Source organism: Camelina sativa, chromosome 3 (genome assembly GCF_000633955.1).
Source record: "Camelina sativa cultivar DH55 chromosome 3, Cs, whole genome shotgun sequence".
In the NCBI taxonomy this organism is placed as follows: domain Eukaryota; kingdom Viridiplantae; phylum Streptophyta; class Magnoliopsida; order Brassicales; family Brassicaceae; genus Camelina; species Camelina sativa.
Genome location: NC_025687.1, coordinates 10,620,408 through 10,637,392, shown reverse-complemented (window position 1 = coordinate 10,637,392; position 16,985 = coordinate 10,620,408). Strand labels below are relative to the sequence as shown.

Below are 16,985 nucleotides of genomic sequence, written 5' to 3'. Positions count from 1 at the left end.
TTTTCTATTCTTATTTGGTTTTAATTTGTTTATATTTTTTAGTTGGGTTGATCGGTATTTTTTTTAAGTTCTATGGTGTATGATTTCGTTATGGAATATATTAGATGTTAAAACTAAAAAATAGAAGGAATATATTTTTTGTAACAATGTTGAAAAAAAAATTTAGAAAACAGACTATACAACAATTATCTTTTTTTTAACAAACTATACACCACGTAAGATACAAATATAATAAAATCAAATAAAAAAATGGAATGTTAAATTTAAAATTAACCAGAATAACATGTGTGTCACCAAACTAGAGTGCCAAATGTCACATTCTTACACAAAGTTAGAAAAAAACTTCTCCTATATGGATATAATACACACTAAAAATTTCAAAAGAAATAATTGGTAGTTTTAAACAGTATGTCTATGAACCTAATCGTTGACATTTAAGCACTATATTGAATAATGATGTCAAAAAAGGAAAAAAAACACAAATATATACGTATCCAAGTAAACACATCTGTAAAATGTCAGTCTATTTCGAAACATAATTGATAATTCATACCACATGATGTCTAATAGTATGATATAGTATTTCATTACATTATCTTCAAAATAAATGATACAGAAATTAGGGGAAAGCTCAGAAATAGATAGATAGTTAAATAAAAAGGTACAAAAACAGATAAACATTTATAAAAATATGTTAAAAGAAGTAAAATAAAAAGAAAAAAATAGGGAACATAGGTCGTCATGTGTTGGCTCGGCTGTATAAAAAAGCTGTAAAGGGACATCTCTCGTAAAACTAAAAATCATCAAATTCTTCTTCTTCTCTCTCTCTCTCTCTCTCTCTCTCTCTCTCTGTCTCTCTTTCTCTCTCTCTCTCACACACACACTACCTTCTCTGTTTAAAGCTTCCGTCATCACACTGAGTACAATCACTGACACTAACTCCACTTCCTAACGGTTTCTCACACACATCAAAAATTTACACTTTTGCCACTCCGGCGAACAAACAATGATCACATGGCACGACCTCTACACCGTCCTCACGGCGGTGATACCACTCTACGTAGCTATGATCCTCGCTTACGGCTCAGTCCGATGGTGGAAGATCTTCTCACCGGATCAATGCTCCGGCATAAACCGTTTCGTCGCCATCTTCGCCGTTCCTCTCCTCTCTTTCCACTTCATCTCCTCGAACAACCCTTACGCCATGAACCTCCGGTTCATCGCCGCCGACACACTCCAGAAACTAATCATGCTCACTCTACTAATCCTCTGGGCTAACTTCACTCGCTCCGGTAGTCTTGAGTGGAGCATCACAATCTTCTCACTCTCCACTCTCCCAAACACTCTCGTTATGGGAATACCTCTCTTGATCGCCATGTACGGCGAGTACTCCGGCTCGCTCATGGTTCAGATCGTTGTACTCCAGTGTATAATCTGGTACACGCTTCTTCTCTTTCTCTTCGAATACAGAGGAGCTAAGATCTTGATCATGGAGCAGTTTCCAGAGACTGGTGCTTCGATCGTTTCGTTCAAAGTTGAGTCCGATGTTGTTTCTTTAGACGGACATGATTTTCTTGAAACCGATGCTCAAATCGGAGACGACGGTAAGCTTCATGTTACGGTTAGGAAATCAAACGCTTCACGGAGATCTTTTTGTGGTGGTACTAATATGACTCCACGTCCCTCGAATCTCACCGGTGCTGAGATTTATAGTCTTAACACAACTCCGAGAGGTTCTAACTTCAACCATTCTGATTTTTACTCTATGATGGGATTTTCCGGTGGCCGGCTTTCGAATTTTGGTCCGGCGGATAGGTACTCTGTTCAGTCCTCTAGAGGACCAACTCCTAGACCTTCGAATTTTGAGGAGAGCTGTGCTATGGCTTCATCGCCAAGATTCGGGTATTACCCGGGAGGAGCTCCTGGGTCGTATCCAGCTCCGAACCCGAAGTTTACTACCGATACTAAAACCGGTAGTAAAGTTCAGAAAGATAATCATCATGTTGGAAAATCCAATAGTCATGATGCTAAGGAGTTACATATGTTTGTTTGGGGATCCAACGGGTCACCCGTTTCGGACCGAGCGGGTCTCCAAGTTGATAATGGAGCAACCGAACAAACCGGAAAATCTGATCAGGGCGGTGCAAAAGAGATTCGAATGATGATCTCTGATCCTCCTCAAAGAGGTGAGAACCAAAGGTTTTACTTAAATTTTATTTCTATATAACATAGTGTCACAAATCTGATATTTGCTTAAATTCTGCAGCTGGTCCGATGAACGGAGACTTTGACGGTGCAGAAGAATCGGAGAGAGTCAAGGAAGTGCCTACCGGACTACACAAGCTTCGATGTAACTCAACGGCAGAGCTAAACCCTAAAGAAGTTATAGAAACAGGTGAAACCGTACCGGTAAAACATATGCCGCCAGCTAGTGTGATGACTCGGCTGATATTGATTATGGTATGGAGGAAACTCATAAGGAACCCAAACACTTACTCTAGCCTCATTGGTCTCATCTACGCTCTTGTCGCTTTCAGGTAATCAAAAGTTAACTAACTACTTATCATTGTTATGAGATTTTAAGTGAGAGTAATGATTATAGTACTTTGGATTATGAAGGTGGGATGTGGCAATGCCTAAAATCATTCAACAGTCAATCTCAATTCTCTCAGATGCTGGTCTTGGTATGGCAATGTTCAGTTTGGGTGAGTCATTCTTATTACTCTGTTTTTCCCGTTAACTCAATTATTCTTTCTATTTTTACGCCAATCAAAAGTCACAGCATACACAAATCGTACGGAGTTTTTTGTAATTTTTTTAGTTGAGGATTCGGATAGTCAAATATGGTTGGTATTTTTCTAAGATTTTTTCGGGATGACCCGTTACGGTATGGACCATCCGACAGGTAGGGTCATTGATGCGACAACGTATTATATACACGGTCGTGGTGGGAGGACATAGCTCGTGTTCTTGATTGTTGTCGTGGTCCCCATATTAAGTGGAAGTTGATTGGACTTACAATGTACATTTATGCATCATCGTCATCACCATTTATTGGATTTAGATTACGTTTACATGTATGTATGCATCATTCATCACTTATTGTTTTGAGTGGAAACTGGAAACTAATTTATTGAAATGTGAAAAAACGGTGAAGGGTTGTTCATGGCCTTGCAACCCAAATTGATCGCTTGTGGAAATTCCACGGCAACTTTTGCAATGGCGGTGAGATTCTTCACAGGACCAGCGGTAATGGCTGTGGCAGCAATGGCTATCGGATTACGCGGCGACCTATTGCGTGTGGCCATTGTTCAAGTAAATTAAAATTAATTTTTGTTAGTACTTAACAAAAATCTCCTCTTATTTCCTTGCAAGAAGTAACTAAACCAAATCTTGTGGTAACATTGTAGGCAGCATTGCCTCAAGGGATTGTGCCGTTCGTGTTTGCAAAGGAGTACAATGTTCATCCAGCAATCTTGAGTACAGGGTAAGTACATTACATTGAATCAAGATTAAAACGTTCCATATGTAAGATGAGATTACCAATTTTATTAATGTCTTATTGGTATTGCAGGGTTATATTCGGAATGCTTATCGCACTACCGATCACACTTGTCTACTACATTTTACTCGGGCTATAAGCTATGTTATGGAGACTTTCTGCTTGAACAGAAGAGGATAAAGAGAAACAACATAATTCCAAGTTTAGTGGAACGCAACTAATCAACTAGAGAATGTAATGTAACACAAGAGGATTAGTAGAAATTTCTAGGGACCAAGATTTGATTTGATCCAAAAACCCTGTTCTTGTCCATATATATACATTCTAGGGATTATTTGAGAAAGAAGGGGATGGAAAATGAGTAAGACAAGAGGAGCAAAACAAGGGAAAGCGGACAAAACAGAGGACTAAGATTTGATTTGAAGATCCAAAAACGCTTTTCTATTTTCTTTTCTTTTTGGATAAGAAAGACACAACCTGTTATCATATATGTGATTTTGCAATATTTTCTTTTACATTCGGAGTGTTTAGAATCAAGTAGATATAGTTTTTTCTTTGTTACTGTGTAGGTTATTTCTTTTGCCAAAAGTGTGTTTTTGTATATTTTCCTCTTATCCCTTTTACTTTCTCACAAATAACGACTATTTTACCAACCATCATCGAGTAAATAGAAACATGACCTCTAAGGTAGCCATTAGGCGCGAAGTATATTATTAAATATTTGCTGTTGTTTCATGACGTGAATGACTATATTTTATACTTACATCAAAATATAAAATGAAGAAAATCGTAATCATATAATTTGAATAAGATCAGGAAAAAGATAAATTATTTTCTTACAATTCGGCTATTCATTAATATAATAAGGGACAAAGTGAGTCCAGAACATCTCAACCCATTGAACTTTTATTTTAAACCATTTTACCAATTGAGTCACTTGAAATTTTATGTTAGACGTACCGTTTTTACCGACGTAAAAAAAAAACTTGGACGTTGAGAAAGTTTTTTCTTTTCTCAAAAGGATCTAGCCGAACTTTTTTTTTTTGTCTAGCAGAACTTTTGATGCTGTTTAGACAAGTACACCACTCGACAAAGTTTTAGTTTAGTTACCATATAGAGCATTGGTTTTAGTTTGCCATAAGGAGATTGGTATGTCTCATTGGTGTAAGAAGTGGGTTAGGCGCTTTTGCACTCAAAACGCTTTGTGTCGTCGTTTATCGTAAAGCTGTGTGATGCCATACAAGTTACATATAGAAAAATAAAAAGATATAAATTAGTAAATAACATTAACAAGCAGAAAGTTATATATAAAAAAAAAAGTCAAAAGCAAAAAATCATAGAAAAATAATACTTGATTGATGTTTTTGACATTTTTTTTTTTTTTGACAACAGCTTTTTTGGTGTGGTGTAAAGTGCTTTACTGCTTTTTATTGTTTTCATACTCTTTTTTTTTCTTTCTTATTTCTAGGTATGTTGGCAAATATAGGAAAACGATTGAAAGTGACCCAATTTTACGTGACGTGAGATCATAATATGTTGTGCTACTTTTAATATGTTAACTAGAGTCTCCGACTATTACTCCTGATTTTGCGGTGAACGAAGGACTTAACCCAATCTATTTTTAAATTCTGTTCACATATTATTGATTGTTTCTTTATTACTTTCAAGATTCAAGTTGTAATCGAACAAGAGGTGAATCCATGTGGTTTGTGTTCAACCATTTATAGCGTGAAACACCAACATTAACTATAGGGATTTTTACCAAAAATGCCATATTTTTTATAAATTTTTTGGGAAATGCTATATTTGCTTTATTTTTCTAAAAATGCTACATTTTCACTGTTTACATGTGATTAAAAGACGAAAATACCCTTATATGAAAGAGAGTGATTGTCGTGGACGAGATTTGATGGACGAGTTATTAAAATAAGTCATAAACTTGTCCACGAAATCATTTTTATAACTTGTCTACGAGAATTATATTAACGAAATTGTCCACGAGTTCAAATTAGTTATCCATATTATTAAACATAAGTTGTCTATGAAATATAATTAGACAAAAAGAGTAAAGTGTCGTGATGGTGGACCAAAAAAAGATGGTGAATCAAAAGAAGATATGGATAATGATGAACTAAAAGAGGATGATGGACCAAAAGAAGGTGATGAACCAAAAGAGAATGATGTGGATGAGGGTGAACCAAAAGATGATGTGGATTAGGGTGGGCCATCATCCACATCTTGTCCATCATCCACATCTTGTCCATCATTCGCATCTTGTCTATCATCCGCATATTGTCTATCATCCGCATATTGTCTATCATCTGCATCTTGTTGATCATCGACATCTTGTCCATCATTCACATCTTGTCCATCATCCTTATTTTGTCTATCATCCGCATCTTGTCCATCATCTGCATCTTGTCCATCATCTGTATTTTGTCTATCAGCAGCATAGTGTTCATCGAGGAGCATTTATGTCTTTTTATGTAAAGGTTGTGACATTGTGGAAAAGAAAGGGAAAAAGTTGCATTTTGACTAAATTTTTTTACTGTTCATGGCATTTTTGTTAATTAACTCTTAACTATAATTGGTTTTCTCATTTGATTTTATTATGAAAATCCATAAATTTCGGTTGAACTAGAAAGTAGAAACTAGTAATGGTATTATCTATTATGGTTGGGAAGTATATATTGTGGTACAATCTTAAGTTCATATATTGGTGGGTGAATGATCGTTGGGTTCGAAATTGTGTGAATTAGATGTTGAAGTGGTAGGGAACATACCCAACTCTTATACTATTCCTTTCAGAAAATCGGAAATAGTCTTCCAACAAATAATCTTCGATCACGGATTTAACCAGCCATTGAAAAGGTAAATTAATGTTGTTAATCATCTACATTAGCATATTAGGTCATCTTAGAACCAACATAAGTGGCACAAAATCTGTAATGAACTTCGTGCACCATCAATTTGAATACAACGTATGAAAACATTTATTTATTGGTATTATCGAGAAACTCGATAATACCAAATCAGAATTTACTAAATCAGAAATTTCATGTACTTATCGGTATGGTCGTCACATAGATGGATGGAAGGAGATTAGCTTAATAATTTTATTTTGGATATATAGTTTTGTTCTTAGTTCTTATTAATGAACTAAATCTGTGATTCTACATATTTTTAATAACTACAATTTTACAGAATAATTTTATATTTCTTAATTCCATCATTCAATCATTTTTTAAATCCCGATAATTCTTGATATTTTATATTTTTTCTCGGTTATTTGATTCCCCAAAAGCAAAAAAGCATAGCCATACATCACATATGTAACATGTTAAGAGTGAGTGAGTAGCTACTGTATTTGTAAGAGTGAATAAAAGAGCCAATGTCTAAAAATGTCGGCTTCTTGCTTGTTAGCTTCTACTCTTATTCTGTATATGCCTCCATTATTCTTTCGGCCCACTCCCTCACCTCATGTGCTCTCTATAGCTATATACCTTTGTCTCCTTGTCTCTTTGTTGTGAGTTGTGACTCCCTCTTCCTTGGACTTTACCCAATTCATATACACATTTATATATCATTACATGTTCTTATATCAAAATTTGATTTAGGCTTCAAAAAGATTTACTGTAAATTGACGTAAACATCATATCGATCGGGCCATACACTCCCCCTACGCCTTCTTTCCACGCTGCGACAGCCAACGAGTTCATGGGGTGGACCGTGGACAGCACGGACGATATACAGCTCCCTGATAATTAAAAATAATAATTGAGAAATGTATGCATCTAGGATCTAGCCATCTACGATTGATCGTGTGCATGCATTTCAAAACGAGTAGTAACAAATATATGGACCCAAAAGGAGAAAACAACGTTATCGTTCTTTTGAAGTACTAATTTATTTCGTCCGTAATTTTTAACGAGTATTCCTAGCTCCATATCCTTAAAATAACGTGTATATATATAAAAATAATAATAATAATATGCATATCATACATAATAAAAAGGAAAATCTTATTATATATATAGCTACTGTAAACAAACAACTTATCTACGACCATAATTAGAATTTTTGTTTTTTTATGCTTATCATCAGAATTTAGAGTCTTACTTTTTTGTATCATCTTTTTCCTTTTTGAGATATTGTTTGGACCGAAAATAGGGATTCTTGCACACATGAGTTCCAACAAGAACAAGATAACTAGAAAAAGCTGGTACAACAAGAGATCTCAATGAGTAGTATAGGTGGAGGAGTTAAGTTTGATAAATTAATGGTTATATAAATAAAAAAAGTTGGATAAAATCAATGAAATAAAAATGATTAGGATTGATATAGGGAATGGTGGTGTCCTCGTGTGCGTGGCTGCATTCTCTCGTGGTACACCACCATAAGTAATTATTGCTATTCTAATATACATCATTTTATGCTTTCTATTAGCAAAAAAAAAGAGAGCAATGACAGGCGATGTGTGTCGGCGAAACTACGGACCACCGGTTCGAAATGTCCGACAAGCGAACTGTTGGTTACTGGGACTTTTACACTCTTTTTCCGTATTATATAATACATTTACACCCATGCCAACCCCATTCACCTTCGCTTGGTTAAAGCTTAAATTCCCTCCAATCTTTATTTTTTCTTTGTTGATAACAAACAAATAAAAAATTACCAAAAAGATTTTTAGATTTATGTCGATGTTTCTTTCACATGGGAATGTGTGTCCACACAAAGAAATAGCATCGATGCCTCTTAAAGAAAATCATAAAAGTTTTTTTCACTCAAAAGTGTAAATGTTGTTTTGTGACAACAAATCTGCCTCCGATTAATTTAACAGAAAACTTGTGATTCGCCTCTTTGTTATTGTAACATCTCCAATTCTCCATCATCACATACATGATATGACATCTGTTACAAGTGACTGAACCGTTGCTAAGTTTGGGCCTTCTAACTAATCCATTAAGGTTCCATCAACCATGTTTTAACGAATACGTACATATCTATTTTTTGCCCACGCTTTCGTAGACAACTTAGACACTTGGGCCTACATAAAACTCCGAATTATGACAACAATAGTATGATTTGGTTACGGTTATATTTCCCTTTTACGATCCAAAATCTTCTTTCTTGGTCCACTTTTCTTTCGGCCCGCCCACATATGTTTTCTCAAAGTTATTTCATTTGCTCTACCAATTTTGTTCTTTCCTTTTTATACATCGACTATATCAGACGGCGAGGAATACGTGTCAAAGAACGCAATTCTGGCATCTGCGAGAGTTAGCCACGTGGACGTTACAACCTTCAAACAGTTAAGAAGAAAGCCAAAAAAAAAAAGAAAGAACAGAAACAAAATGATAATGTTGTCTCATCTATATCAGAATGGGTGTAATGTGATTTTGATAGAATGAGAGTAACGGAGACAAATACGTACAGAGATCTACATTTTCCGTCTTTGATCGTCGGAGGATCATTCGCCGCCGTTGCCATTTGTGTCTCCGTGTTTTCTATCCTCCAACATCTCCGTTTCTACACCAATCCCGCTGTACGTACAAAACCAAATCTGTGTATAGCTTCAATTTACGTTGTATATATCACGCGGCGTGACCGATTAGTTTTGAGTATAATTGTAGGAGCAAAAATGGATTGTTTCTGTTTTGTTTATGGTGCCAGTTTATGCAGCGGAATCCGTAAGCCTCTCCTTCCCTTTTTTTCGGAGTTTGTGGATCTCTTAATTCTGTTTTTGATTAATCTGGTTTTGGTTATAGATAATTTCCTTGTCCAATTCCAAATTCTCGCTGCCTTGTGACATTTTGAGAAACTGCTATGAAGCTTTTGCTTTGTATTCCTTTGGAAGCTACTTGGTTGCATGTCTCGGTAAGCTATGTGTACACTAGATGTCTCTCTCTTTACGTTATCTATTTATATTTTTGCATCTTTAAACCAAGATGCAATATGAATGTTCAGGCGGTGAAAGAAGAGTTGTTGAATTCCTCGAAAATGAATCAAAGAAACCATTGTTAGAAAGAGGAGACAATGAGAGTAAAAAGAAGAAGAATTCATTTTGGAAATTCTTGTGTGATCCATATGTCTTGGGACGTGAACTCTTTGTGATAGAGAAGTTTGGTTTGTCCAGTATGTAAGTCAAGTGAATCTGTTTTTTTTTTTTTTTTACAACCCAATTGCATGTTTTTGAACTTTTTCTAATATTTCTCTTAGATGATCCTCAAAACCTTTTGTGCCTTCTTGACATTTTTGTTGGAGCTTCTTGGTGTCTATGGTGATGGTGAATTCAAATGGTATTACGGGTATGTGAACTATTATATATCATCTTCTTTTTTTTTTTTCCATCAGTATCATCTAGTGATGATGATTCTTTGATTTTGTAGATACCCATACATAGTGGTGGTGCTAAACTTCAGCCAGATGTGGGCTCTGTTTTGCTTGGTGCAGTTCTATAACGTGACTCATGAACGACTTAAAGAAATAAAACCGTTGGCTAAGTTCATTAGCTTTAAGGCTATTGTGTTTGCCACTTGGTGGCAAGGCTTCGGGATAGCCTTGCTTTGTTATTATGGTATACTCCCAAAAGAAGGAAGATTCCAAAACGGGCTACAAGATTTCCTTATTTGCATTGAGGTAACTAATAGCCCCTCCGACAAAATTTACATATGCTATATGAGATCCTTTTTAGAAAAATTTATGTTTCTAAGAATTCTACTACTTGCTGGTGTACGTACATTGGCAGATGGCGATTGCAGCTGTGGCTCATATCTTTGTTTTCCCAGCTGAACCTTACCACTACATTCCTATATCAGAGTGTGGTAAAATCACATCCGAAACGAGCAAGACGGAAGTGAAACTAGACGAAGGTGGTCTTGTGGAGAAGACAGAGACTCATGTTGAAGCATCTGGCACAAGCATTAAGGAGAGTGTACAGGACATAGTTATTGACGGTGGCCAGCGCGTCGTGAGAGATGTGGTTCTTACGATAAACCAAGCAATGGGACCGGTGGAGAAGGGTGTAACAAAGATCCAGGATACAATTCATCAGAAGCTTTTGGATTCGGACGGTAAAGAAGAAACAGAAGTGACTGAAGAAGTGACCGTTGAGACTTCGGTGCCGCCAAAAGAGTGATTGTTAAGATTTGCTCTTTGTTGTAGTTTTGTTTCATAATTCTCTTTTAGTAATTTTTAATCTTTTGTAAAAGATAGTACTTTTGCCCATAATTTATTTTTACCGGGTGCATACTATAAGATAAAATAAATAATAAATAGTATACAATATTGTAGTGGCTGGGGCGCCATCATTAGCGTTTACTTGCACAACGAAGAGACTACTCGATATTTACTAAATTACTAACCGCTTACAAGTTACGATCACGTGTGTTTAAATGTTACCTATAGTCCGAATGTTATATATATACCATGCACCATGTTCATGATGAATACATTTTATCTTTAACACATGATATTACGTCTAACGATTCTACCTGCATTTCTGCTGGACCCTAAAAATCTTCAATAAATATGTCTACCTTAATATGCATAATTCACATTTTTTGTAAAGCAATCTCTTATTTGGTATATTAAATTTCATTGGACTTCCACCAAAGAGAAGAGCTTCAGAATGAGAATCATATGCAAATGAGCTAAATATGGTATATATATACGACTTATTCCTGCAACCGCGGGAGAAGTCACATGCAATTGCCATGCTAAGGTTACCAAAAACGACATTTCTTATTAATGATATCACATGCTTGGATTGTGAGGTCTCAATTATTATGTTCCTTAAGCTTGTTCACTCTCCATGGTATTGGTATACGACCTAATCCTAAATGGTTTTACATGTTCAATTTTTAAAAATCATCTTTTAAAATTTTATTTTATCGAACCTCTTCTCTATATATTTGTGTATCAATCTTAAAGTCATGTAGACTTAGTACTAATCTGACCAATATCGATATCTCAATCTCGTGTATATATATACTTATATATACGACCGACACATATTAGTATATTACATACTGGTTTGTATTGCTAATATAATCATGTCACTCAAATTCAAATGGACATTAATAATGGTTGTTCGAACAAATAATTTCATGTTTATACATCAAGCAGATTTAATAAAATTATCCGTTGGATTTGGCAACACTTGAACCTGTCGAAAGCGTGTAGTAATTACCCACGTCGATGTAGTAATCACGTTCCGCTCTTTGTTATAAATAATCGTACATCAAACGGTTACAAATAATCGTAATCACATTCGAAACTCTCGACCGTCGATCATGACCATCCGAACTAATCGGCCGTGATAATGGAGAACGTGAGAAGCGCCCGTTCGAGAACAAGACAAAACAAATAAAGAAGAGAAAGTGCATGTGACCTTGACATGACATGAACGTGATTATTTGATTAGTCAGCTTTCTTCTCCAAATCTGAATTTGTCGTTTTTATTTAGAGACTCCTCTTGTCCAAGTTCCTCATTCGTGCTCCAAATTTTACTTCATCAAATTTCGTATACTCTACTCTCTGTTCCAAGATACAAAATCTTTTAGCCTTAGCTATCCTTTGATTTTGTGTTTTCTTTTAATTTTCTTTGACATAAAGTTGTTAAACTCCGCGGACATATTAACCTAGTCTCGTCGAACAAGTTACTAGATTATAAGATGGCGGGAGAGGTTGAAGAGCCGTTTAACCTAAGCCGTTTGGTAATTTTTTTCAACTTTATTCTTTTTCTCGTTCAATTCAATCAAGCTGATAGTGTTTTATATATATCATAACTAGGGTTTTTTTTTCTTGTTACGCAAATATTGTGTTTGAAACAAGAGAAACTTTAATTTGAATCCTAATGGACTATACAGGAGAATTCTATCCACTCGGGATCAGTATCATTTGGAAGATTCGAGAAAGAATCTTTATCATGGGAGAGGAGATCATCCTTTTCTCACAATAGATATCTTGAAGAGGCAGAGAGATTCTCTAAACCTGGCTCTGTTACTCAGATGAGAGCTCATTTCGAAGCGCATTTCAAGAAGAAAGGGATCCGGTTTCCGAGTCCTGTTTTACCTCAAACATGGGGAGAAGAAGTTGTTCATCATCAAACTTGTGCTGAGAAAGATGATAATTTGTGGGAGAACACGAGTCAGTTCGGTGATTCTTGTGTGAGTTTTGATGGTGATGATCATACTTCTCTATCTGTTGCTTTGGAGAAAACTAACATCAGTCGCAATGAGGATAACAATGAAACAGTCTCATCTTCCTCTGCAACTAGATCGAAGCCTTTGAGAAATGTCCACAAAATTGTTCCTTGTTCAACGACCAAAGTTTCTACGAAGAAGCATGAAGTTGTCCTAACAAAGGGAGCTTCTCCAAGTTGTAATACTAAGAGGTAGCATTATAAGATAATTTTCAACGTAACTTTTATGTCTAATGTGTTTCACCACTCACTCTTTAAGTGTCTATGTGGTTTTGAATGGCAGACAAAAGGAATTGAAGCCTAAGAGGATTGTTAAAACTGTTGCATCTCAAGCTCCAACAACATCAAAGAAAAATGAGAGCCTAACTCCTTTGGTGGCTACAAGAGAAAAGAGAACAACTACTAATGGTTTCAGTTTCAGAAGTAACGAACGAGCTGAGAAGAGGAAAGAGGTATACATAGATAACTTATTCTCTGTTTTTTTTTACTCTGTTCCAGTTTCAATTTTGAGCTTATGATGGAACATTGTCTGATGCTGTAGGAAAAGGTGGAAGCCGTAGTGCCTAAGGATCTTAACTTTAAAGCAAGACCATTGCCTAAAAGTACACAAGCTAGACCTCAACACACGTCAACAAGTCAAGCAAAGGCAAAAGCAAGAGATGATCGGTCACTGGTTAATGGAATTGCCAAGAGTAAGCTCAATATTAACCAACAAAAGGCGGATATACATAGGATTCAAAGGCCAAAGACCACCAGTGATCAGAGCTCCAGAAGCAACTCGATCCGAAGGAGTTTAGTGGTTAGGCGTTCTCCGGTTGAGGTTGCTTTGTGAGCAATTTACCAACTCTGCTTTTGTTCTTTAGATTCTGTAGTTAGTACTATGCCCTCAATTGTTTCTTTTGCGTTTGTGTTTGTGTTTGTGTATTTGTATTTATATGTTATAGAAATCATTATAACATAGAACCGCAAATACGAATAAACAATGTAATCTTATGTTAGAATTATCTTTCCGCTAATAAATTTCTAAACGCATATTACTAATGGTACTATCCGAACTTTGTCGAGGGTGGCTTCTTTTTAGATGTGTAATAACAAGTGCTGCATACACTTTCAATCGTTTTGACAAATTTTACAATATTAAAAAGTACTAATTTTAAATGTACAAATAGTATTCGTATACACACAATATTTTCACAAAATTAAATAACTTAAATTCAAATATTATGACCTCTGTTTTTCTTATAACATTAAATTTAGTTTTGATTTCAAATACTTTATTTCGAGCCACCCTACATATCTTTTCATATTCTGCTTACATGAGTTTCCACGTAATAAAAGAGGGAATCCAATACTATTATTAATCTTTTTGTCCACTCGTTAACCTCCATATTGTTGTCCACTATCTATGAAGTCACCCACGAGAACTGACGTTATTGAAATTGTTCGTGCTTATCCTAATTCAAGGATCGCGACAATGTAACTTTTAAAATGCATTTAGATATATCTTACCGTATGAAAGAGTACTAATAAAAGAAATATTGTACTACGGATAATTTTCTTACACAAAACATACCAAAAACTTCCACAAGAATTACATACGAACTAAGTTATAAACAAAATGTTACCGAGCACTCCAACCAACTCAAGAGTTACCACGGCTATGATCCTCACCGTCAATTTCCCTGGAACCGCCAAGAGTGAAGAGGACGACGTTTGATCCGTTTGGTGAGGAGGTTTTCTGAAGTAGTAAGGGAAGTACGGCAAGATAGCGTCTGGCGGTGGAGGACCATAGATGCTGCTGCCACTACCGTCTCCGCCACCGTACGGTGGTGAAGGGTAGTTTGGTACATTCCCGGCCGGAGGAGAGTAATTTGGTAAATTCCCTGCTGGAGAAGGGTAGTTAACGGCTGGAGGAGGATTTGGTGGTGGTTGAGTTATGGAGGGTGTGGAGGAGCCACCACCAATAGGTGGCGTTGGATAACAAGGGTAAGGACACGGCGTCTCGGATATGGTCAAGTAAGGGAAGTAAAGAAGAGAAAAGATGAAGAATAAGCTCAAGAGGGGAAGGCCATGATCGTTTGTGTTCATGTTTTATTTCTTTGTTATGTTTTACCTTTCTTGATGAAAGAATTGTTCTTTATTTGAATGACATAAAGAAAGTAAATTAAAAGATAAGTTTTTTCGAAAAAGCTTAGTTGGAAGGTGTGGACTCTAGCCAGAAGACACTTGTCTTGTGAATTATTGGAGTTAATGGTTTGCTTAGTATTCTTCTTCCTTAATCACCTTAATTATTGGCATTAACTTGTCGCTTACTATTCGATGTTAGTCCGTCTTAATCTTCGTTTGTCTTCTGTTAATTGTGGATTAATTAACATCGAACTAGTTTAGACTTTCTTAAGCATATGTTTTAATTTTGTAAAGTACTTGATTAAGGTTAGATAAATTTGACCGTATCTTACAACACTTTTTTTTTTGGTTGAAGATCTTACAACACTATATGCAATGTAATTTTCTTGGATCTTGGTTTGATTATACTGATAGAAATAGGCTTTTCGGCGTTCTTTGTACACTGTACCTATGTGGCTATGTTTCGGTTGATTATTCGTCAATTATATAGACCCATATAATAGTTTCGACGAACATGCATGCTTTGCTAATAAAAAGAGAGAAATATACAGCAATCATTTTATAAAATAATAGAAGCCACTTTTGTTAAACGACAAAATTTAGATGAATATTCTACACTTCAACCACTAAAATTACCTAATTATGTCCTCTAAAGAAACTAATTCGTCATAGATGCTTAAAGTGGTCGATAGATGATGTATAGTATTTTAAGCTTCCCACAGAAAGATGGATATATATGTTTCTAACATCTGTTTCCAGAAGCCTTGTTGATGCTTCAAGTAAAATGCTCTCATTAATAAATAATTAAATATATATGTTTTTTTCTACCTCAAATTATAAGAAAACGTTACATGTGATTATAAATTTTGAGGATATCTGTAAAGGGCTTGACGTTGAGTGATCTTGAAGGTTGTAAAGGTACATTAGCTATTTCATTTTCCCCGAGGTACTAGTAGATAGCATCGATAACTAACCCTTGTAAGTTAAAAATAATTAAGTTCTAAAGTAACTTATTTGTTTCAAACCTAAAGTCATAGATTGACAATTTGCAACAAGAAAAATATATTTTAATTTTAAATGATATTTATGTGAAAGGGAAAGAGTACCATATTGAAGACCGAAAATAGGAAAATAAAGTAATGGGCAAAATGGAAAAATGTACAGACAGTGCGGTAGTTATTAGCTACCAAACTCGCGACTTTCCACTTGACGAAATAAGTCGAATTAGTGATAATGACGATCTCAGACGTTTAAGTAGAAGTAAAACCATTTAGCCAGATATGTGTATAATGTATACCAAGGTTATATAAATGAGTTTGTGTTTTGTTGCCTTTTTGAGACAAGAAAAGCATAATGTGACTGTACATTATATAGTGCACAGTTATCTCATACATTATAAAGTCCATAACAATTGCAGCCGAAGAAACAAATGAGCTACTAGTTAGGCAAATTTAATATTTTTTTGTTATTTTCTTTTCATTTTGCTTTCAAAGGCAAGATAAATGAAAAGATTGGTATTAGGTTTTAGGTTAAAATTATATCAATTTTATCAGGTCTATACCGTCTATTAGTAAGATGCGTTATGTATTAGTAAAGCGTTGAAGAACAGAAAAGAAGAAGATACAAAAACTAACAAACGTAGGTGAGGAGGAGATGGAGATTTGGTAGAAAAATATAAGCGTTAGGCAAAAACAGATTCACATGTCATGTCTGAGGTCGGCTTTGCGGGACCTATTTTTGTTGAAACCCAAGTTGATCTTCATCTCTCTCTCTCTCTTTGCATCCACACGTGTCCTTTTTACTTTTTCACATCGGCAGGTGTCTTTTTCCACCTCATTCTTTACAGAAATTACTATTATAATTTTCAGTTTTAGTTCACATCCAAGTATACATTTCTATTTTCAAAATAATTTAGATTTTAGGTCGCTTTTGTATAATATGATTATATATATGAAGTTCCATCACGGCATCACCCATTTACTTTCTACGTAAATTATGGTTCTATTTAAAATGAGTTATTCTAGATTAGTTTGGATCAGATTAGATTAATTTGTCCAAATTAAACATCTCTTAACTACTGATTATAATAGTTTATCAACTCATCAATTCTCTCTAGTTTATTAGCTTTATATACAATTCCCCCCCCCCCCC

General features: G+C 35.3%; 3 protein-coding genes and 1 pseudogene across 4 annotated transcripts; 3 read left to right on the top strand and 1 right to left on the bottom strand.

The window, feature by feature from the left end:
- Positions 811-4,110, top strand: LOC104776432 (auxin efflux carrier component 7-like). Of its 2 annotated transcripts, XM_010500507.1 has the most exons (6): positions 811-2,186; positions 2,267-2,537; positions 2,620-2,705; positions 3,158-3,315; positions 3,411-3,487; positions 3,575-4,110. In XM_010500507.1, the coding sequence occupies exons 1-6, from the start codon at positions 1,007-1,009 to the stop codon at positions 3,639-3,641; spliced, it is 1,839 nt and encodes a 612-aa protein (XP_010498809.1). In that variant the 5' UTR covers positions 811-1,006; the 3' UTR covers positions 3,642-4,110. The 2 variants fall into 2 exon arrangements, with proteins under 2 accessions (XP_010498809.1, XP_010498810.1); XM_010500508.1 differs by lacking the exons at positions 3,158-3,315; positions 3,411-3,487; positions 3,575-4,110 and adding an exon at positions 2,906-3,059.
- LOC104776431 lies at positions 8,839-10,695 on the top strand (annotated as a pseudogene).
- LOC104776430 (protein WVD2-like 7) lies at positions 11,993-13,723 on the top strand. Its single transcript, XM_010500506.2, has 4 exons — positions 11,993-12,219; positions 12,373-12,899; positions 12,991-13,159; positions 13,249-13,723. The coding sequence occupies exons 1-4, from the start codon at positions 12,178-12,180 to the stop codon at positions 13,537-13,539; spliced, it is 1,029 nt and encodes a 342-aa protein (XP_010498808.1). The 5' UTR covers positions 11,993-12,177; the 3' UTR covers positions 13,540-13,723.
- Positions 14,185-14,929, bottom strand: LOC104776429 (leucine-rich repeat extensin-like protein 3). Its single transcript, XM_010500505.2, has one exon. It carries the CDS (start codon positions 14,793-14,795, stop codon positions 14,310-14,312), a length of 486 nt encoding a protein of 161 aa, XP_010498807.1. The 5' UTR covers positions 14,796-14,929; the 3' UTR covers positions 14,185-14,309.

Excerpts from the sequence above, each read along its gene's own strand:
- LOC104776432 (XM_010500507.1), top strand. The coding sequence starts at position 1,007 with ATGATCACATGGCACGACCTCTACACCGTCCTCACGGCGGTGATACCA. Across the intron at positions 2,187-2,266 it reads CTCTGATCCTCCTCAAAGAG|CTGGTCCGATGAACGGAGAC; the intron begins GTGAGAACCAAA and ends TAAATTCTGCAG. Across the intron at positions 3,488-3,574 it reads CCAGCAATCTTGAGTACAGG|GGTTATATTCGGAATGCTTA; the intron begins GTAAGTACATTA and ends TTGGTATTGCAG.
- LOC104776429 (XM_010500505.2), bottom strand. The coding sequence starts at position 14,795 with ATGAACACAAACGATCATGGCCTTCCCCTCTTGAGCTTATTCTTCATC.
- LOC104776430 (XM_010500506.2), top strand. The coding sequence starts at position 12,178 with ATGGCGGGAGAGGTTGAAGAGCCGTTTAACCTAAGCCGTTTG. Across the intron at positions 12,220-12,372 it reads CGTTTAACCTAAGCCGTTTG|GAGAATTCTATCCACTCGGG; the intron begins GTAATTTTTTTC and ends TGGACTATACAG. Across the intron at positions 13,160-13,248 it reads GAGCTGAGAAGAGGAAAGAG|GAAAAGGTGGAAGCCGTAGT; the intron begins GTATACATAGAT and ends CTGATGCTGTAG.